At 30.4% G+C, this 6,000-nt stretch overlaps 1 protein-coding gene and 4 non-coding genes across 5 annotated transcripts; all 5 read right to left on the bottom strand.

Annotated features, from left to right (window-relative positions):
* Positions 1-1,072: 1,072 nt before the first annotated feature.
* On the bottom strand, positions 1,073-1,162 carry LOC145820783 (small nucleolar RNA snoR26). Its single transcript, XR_014362843.1, has one exon. It is a non-coding gene; the product is annotated as a small nucleolar RNA snoR26 (small nucleolar RNA).
* A 791-nt stretch (positions 1,163-1,953) lies between these two features.
* LOC145820785 (small nucleolar RNA snoR27) lies at positions 1,954-2,044 on the bottom strand. Its single transcript, XR_014362845.1, has one exon. It is a non-coding gene; the product is annotated as a small nucleolar RNA snoR27 (small nucleolar RNA).
* LOC145818965 (protein VACUOLELESS GAMETOPHYTES-like) lies at positions 2,026-3,508 on the bottom strand. The gene is made up of 2 exons (XM_082912937.1): positions 2,793-3,508; positions 2,026-2,041 (listed from the first exon to the last, which is right to left on the bottom strand). The coding sequence occupies exons 1-2, from the start codon at positions 3,506-3,508 to the stop codon at positions 2,026-2,028; spliced, it is 732 nt and encodes a 243-aa protein (XP_082769063.1).
* Positions 3,509-5,242: 1,734 nt separating this feature from the next.
* Positions 5,243-5,331, bottom strand: LOC114258373 (small nucleolar RNA snoR26). The gene has a single exon (XR_003627947.2). It is a non-coding gene; the product is annotated as a small nucleolar RNA snoR26 (small nucleolar RNA).
* Positions 5,332-5,393: 62 nt separating this feature from the next.
* LOC114258372 (small nucleolar RNA snoR27) lies at positions 5,394-5,484 on the bottom strand. Its single transcript, XR_003627946.2, has one exon. It is a non-coding gene; the product is annotated as a small nucleolar RNA snoR27 (small nucleolar RNA).
* Positions 5,485-6,000: the final 516 nt, after the last annotated feature.

Raw genomic sequence — 6,000 nt, 5'->3', positions numbered from 1 at the left:
AAAATATGTTTTGAAAAAGACAAATCTATTGTAAATACGAAAAATGGGGGGAAAGTAATGGACTTGGTGAAAATTATTTTCTAGAATTGTTACTGTCATGAAAGATTGGGTAAAGCAGTAATGAAAAGAAAAGAAATGTGAATTGATTTCAGTGTTGAATGAAATGGCTAATTTTGAGAAAAGTTCATACATATGTATATTTTGTATAAACTGTCACATTACTATTCTAGTATGAGAATGGGCATTCATGATCATAGCTATTTGTAAGTTGTTATTGTTGAGGACCATGTTGAGATCCCTATTGGACTATATGTTCATCCCACGTTGTTGAATCTTTTTCAGGTGATAGTCGGGATGTGCTACAAGATTTTGGATCTTCTTATCTGTTGGCCACGGGGCCTCTTTTGTGTTGGCGGAATGCCATTCTTGTAAAAGGGTTACACCCTTCTTCTTGATTCTTTAATGATGTAAGCCTACGGGTAGTTTATTTAGTATGCACTCGTTGTATTTAATTTGCATTCGGATTAGAAAATTGTTATTTAATAATTCTAGTTGGGCATTTGAGTTTGTTTTCGCATGTTATCTCTGAACTTGAATTAAAGTAATAAATTTGATAATGATTTCGAGTAATAAAAAGTGGGGCGTGACAACTTTTAGTTAATATTTTCCCTTTCTTTTTTTATATCATTCCTTAAGTCCCATAGGTTTGATCCTGTAGATTTTGACTTATTGTTAAGGTTTCATCTTGTAGAGTTTGACACATTTTCTCATTGAGCGAGGGGTACAAAATAATGTTTACTCTAAATTTGCAAAGCTATATTGTGTCTGGTGAAGGTTTTACCCAAACAATAATACTACAGAAACCGTTCAAATGTATATTGTTTCACTCCAACAAACATACATTTGAAGGTTTTCAAATGTATTCTTTAATGTTAGTTTGGCCATTGGAGTGGTTCATATCATCAAGTGAAAGCATCATACAAAACCTATTACATTTTTAAGTGGTACAATAATGAAGTTGAAAACAAAACCTATAGAGAAAATAGGAGAAAACAGAACATGAAAAAATGAAAAGCATCTCAGAGTCAATAGTCCCCATAGTTTTCTTCACTAGCAATCAATGTGCAAGGATAACAAAAGTTTTACTCATTATTGATGCTCACATAAATCCATTGATTCCATAAAAAACACATTAAAACTAGGGGTGCAACTTGGGCGGGTTCGATCGGGTTGGGAGGTTGTCCAAGCCCAGCCCAAGTTGTGTTGAGACCTGCCCAAGCCCGAATTGTAACCCGAGATTGTCTGCCCAAGCCCGACCCGAGTTAAACCCGAATTGCTCGAGTTGCTCGAGTTGTAAATGAATTTTAGTTTTTTTTTTTTTTTTTTTTTTTTTTTTTTTTTTTTTTGTTTTTTGCAGCTACATTATTAAATTATTAAAATTTGACTCTATTTACAATTTTATTTATTTATTTATTAAATAATCATTACTACCATCAAAATAAATAATTTATATAATGTAATAGAGATGCCATTATAATAGTTCTTACAATTTATGAGTGAAAATAAAAAGAAAAAAAAGTAAAATTTTATGTTATTTGTATATATAATATATATTCAATATGATTTAACAATATAAATTACTTTAATATCATGTAATGGCTAATAATTTATATGTATATTTAATATTTTTATATATTTATATATATATAGATATAATTCGGGCTTCGGGTTGCTCGGGTTGTTTGACGTCTTTGTCCAAGCCCGCTCAAATTTAATTCGGACTTCTGAATTTTTGCCCAAGCCCGTACCGAATTTGAAAATATTTTGTCCAAGCCCTAAAAAAATTCGAGCTGGGCTCGGGTTGCTTGGGTTGAGCCCGCCCAAGTTGCACCCCTAATTAAAACTAATGAGCCAAAAAAGAAAAGAAAAAAACAAAAACTAATAGTGTAGTAAAATGGATCTCAGAATAATATGACTATATTCAATCCCTTTTAAGGGAATTACAGATAGACAACGCAGTTTTTATCAATCATCATTGATCCTATCCAAAAAAACACAATTGAGCAAAAGAAAAAAAATTTAGTACTAATAAAAAAAAAAAACCAGAGCAGCCAAGCCAGACACAGAGAGAGCTATATCCATAGATTTCTAAAGCAGAAATCAGCAAAAGTCTAAGAAATTCGTCACAAAAAATGTTAATAATTGTAAGCTTTAGCGATAATTTATAAAAATCGTGACAAAAAAATGTCACTAATTGTTAATTTTTAGTGACATGTAAAAAACTGTCACAAAAAAAATTATTTTGAGTGATTAACTTTTAATAGTTTAAATTTATCCTTATTATGATCCGACTTGAGTGTAAGATTTTGCAATCTCAATCAACTCTACAAATTACATTTTTGAATTTGAAGTATATTCACTTTATTTTGTAACCGGACATTATTTCATTCCTCTGTTGATAATTGGATCATCAACAACCAAAAATTAAAATTAAAATTAAAATTTAAAAAATAGCTCAGCCAATGAACCGCCAAACTATGACAATTAGGATTTGAAAATCTTCAAATAGATTTTCATCAAATTTCAGTTTCTACAAATTTTATTTTTTCGAGAAGGAACAACGGTAGAGGAAAAAAACACAAAGTGGACATTGATAGTATATATGCAAATCGTCTTGGAAACATTCGCCACATTGGCTGCATGGTGATTGAATATCACTATTCTCCGAGGGGATGTGGGCACGTCTGAGAAAGTGTAGGTGATGGTAATGGAATTCAATGGTCTCCCAATACTTGACATTTGGAATCCAATCAATAGGACGATTGCAGAGTGTATGAAGAGATTGATCACAAATGACACAATGATAGAACCATAAGTTTGGATTTATTTCCCGCCCACAAATCTCACAATAGTACTCCTCATCCATGTTCAGGTCTTTGAGAGGAGGAGGGGAATAGGTTAGGGTGAATGGGTGTTTATCGTATCTGTGACTAACAGTACCCGGCAAAACAGCACACCCAACAGAAATATTCAGATTGCAAGGGTCACATACAAATGCAAATCGAAGAAAAACATCATTACAGGCACCACATCTACCAGACCATGTTTGCCTTGAAATAAGATAGTTGTGCTCAATCCTCTGTTGAATACTATATGCCACCGAAGCACCCTTCAAGTCAACATCGAAGTCGCATGGGGAACAACGGTAAATGAATTTGTTGCAGTTTTCTCTACAGACATCACAAATGCTTCTTGAGTAATTATAAGTTGGGTTTGAAAAGAGAGTAAGGGGGTGTTCAAGATGAGAAGGATGTGTAATTTTCTTGGGTAGTTCTGTACATGATTTGTGCAGGAAAAACCAACAACGATTGCAACCGTAGTAGGATTGACCAGAGATTATTAGTTGCTCACACGCGTAGCAAGAAATTTTCACAACACCATCATCATCATACATGTGCTCTGTTTTGAGGATTAGGGGATAGTCATGGCTGAAGTGTTCAAGCTCCATCCTCTCTCTGCCTTTGCCTCCCTATTTCCTGACAACAATTGATTTATGGTTGTGTTCATAGATTTACAGATTCCATGGTTGTGTTCATAGATTTACAGATTCCTTTGGACTTTCATCGCCTACAATGTTGAGACTAGGCATGCTCATACTTTCCTAATTTATTCCACATGCATTGAATTAATTGAGCAAGACAATTACTGTTTTGAATAATTGTAAACATAATTTTCATATCAAAAATATATATATATATATACAAAATAATGTGGTTTTTTGTAATTATCTTATTTCAAGGCAAAATACTCATTATGTTGTATCATTCAGCAAAAATTTTATGTATTAAAATTCTGTTTGTAAATTATTTTTTTTTATAATTTTAATTTTTCAAACAGTTCATAGAATAATTTTTTTGTATTTGATTATTTATTTTTTTATTTTTTTTAGTTTTTGTATTTGTATTTGTATTTGAGTGTATTGGGTAAATTTAGCCAAAACCCTTTAATTGGACCCTTGTTTGGTGAAAAGCAAAATACTCATCATGGTTGTATCATTAAGTATAAATTTTAAGAAAATTTAGCCAAAACTCTTCCATTAGACCATTATTAAGTGAAAAAGATAATCCAATTTATTTTGCTTCATAAACTTCCTAAGAAAAAAATACATAATTGAGTAAGGACAAAATAAAATATCTTTTTTTTCGTAGACAATATTGCCAAAGTATCATATTATTGTGAAATAAAATAACATGTTATTTTAAATCAATTTCGACGGTAATATTTTTTTTATAAAGAATTTTATAATCAATATGGATCTTATTTGATAGATCTTGTTAAGAGAATTTTAAAAAATACTATTTTTTTTTAAAAAAAACTAACATCTACAATATTATTTTAAAATTTAATATTTTAATAATAATAATAATATGCGTTAGACTTTTTAAGAATTTTTTTTGTGCTCATTTTTAATATATTAAAATTTTATTAGGAGTGAATTTTGACAAAATCACCTTATTTTTTAGACAGATAGTTGGGTAGAACTGTTAAGTTCTTGCTGGCTGCTATCAAGCTACCACAACTTTATGATTACATCAAGATTGCTATCTACCTACCACAACTTTATGATTACTTCAAGATATTTTTCAGACAAATAGTTTCAAAAGACTTTTACGATTAAGACTTTCTATTTTTTTATAATCAAATTAATTATTTTTATTTTTTAATTAAAATAATAATAAAAAATCGTTAAATTTTAACACCATTAAATTAAATATCAAGTTATTTATTTTATTTTTGATAGTTTTGGCTCAATAAATATAGCTAATAGACTAATAGTTTTGGTTAGACATATATTTATAAAAAAATATTATTTATGATATTTTGGAGTTGGTCATAAATAATTGAGAAAATTGGTGAAAAATTAATTCTAGCAATTGTCTAAGCTATATTGTGTACGAAATAACGTCTACTTAAAATTTGCAAAGCTATATTGTGTCTGGTGAAGGTTTTACCCAAACAATAATACTACAGAAACCATTCAAATGTACATTGTTTTCCTCAAAGAAATATACACTCGAAGGTTTTCAAAATGTATTCTTTAATGTTAGTTTGGCCATTGGAGTGGTTGATATCATCAAATGAAAGCATCATACAAAACCCATTACTTTGAAGTGGTACAATAATGAAGTTGAAAACAAAACCTAGAGAGAAAATAGGAGAAAACAGAAAATGAAAAAATGAAAAGCATCTCGGAGTCAACATTCCCCATAGTTTTCTTCACTAGAAATCAAAGTGCAAGGATAACAAAAGGTTACTCATCACTGATGCTCACATAAATCCATAGCTTCCATAAAAAGAACACATAAAAACTAATGAACCAAAAACATGTAGTAAATGGATCTCAGAATAATATGAATATCTTCAATCCCTTTAAAGGGAATTATAGATAGATAACACAATTTTTATCAATCATCATTGATCCTATCCAAAAAACCCAATTGAGCAAAACAAAAAAATTTAGTACTAAAAAAATACAAAGCAACCAAGCCAGAGAGAGAGAGCGCTATATCCATAGATTTCTGAAGCAGAAATCAAAGCAAAACAACTAACAAAGTAACAAACAGATCAAGTATAAAATAAGCTGTTAACGCATAAAGATTGAAATTTTTTACACAATACAAGTGGTAGAATTTTCTAAAATTAGGAATCAAACACTTTAAACTCGTTATATGGACTTTTATATTCCCCAATATGAACCTCTGTTAACAAGACATAAATTGGGTATAGGTACGGGATGTATGGGACACATGAATTTTGCAGTAGTTTTTTTTGTTTTTTGTCTTGACGGAACAACAGAGCCATTTTCGATTGGATTTTCTTTTCTTTTGTGAATTGCAATTCAAGGTTATTTTTTGTCTAGATTCAGTACAGCTTCCTAATCTCTGAGAGAGAGAGAGAGAGGGAGAGAGAGATGCAGGTTCGTTGTATTGTGGACGATGT

Source organism: Camellia sinensis, chromosome 2 (assembly GCF_055761805.1).
Source record: "Camellia sinensis isolate YWXY chromosome 2, ASM5576180v1, whole genome shotgun sequence".
Taxonomy (NCBI): domain Eukaryota; kingdom Viridiplantae; phylum Streptophyta; class Magnoliopsida; order Ericales; family Theaceae; genus Camellia; species Camellia sinensis.
Note: the sequence above shows the minus strand (reverse complement) of the source record. Positions and strands in the feature narration are given on the sequence as shown.

Bases quoted from the DNA above. Each gene is read 5' to 3' on its own strand.
- LOC145818965 (XM_082912937.1), bottom strand. From the start codon at position 3,508: ATGGAGCTTGAACACTTCAGCCATGACTATCCCCTAATCCTCAAAACA.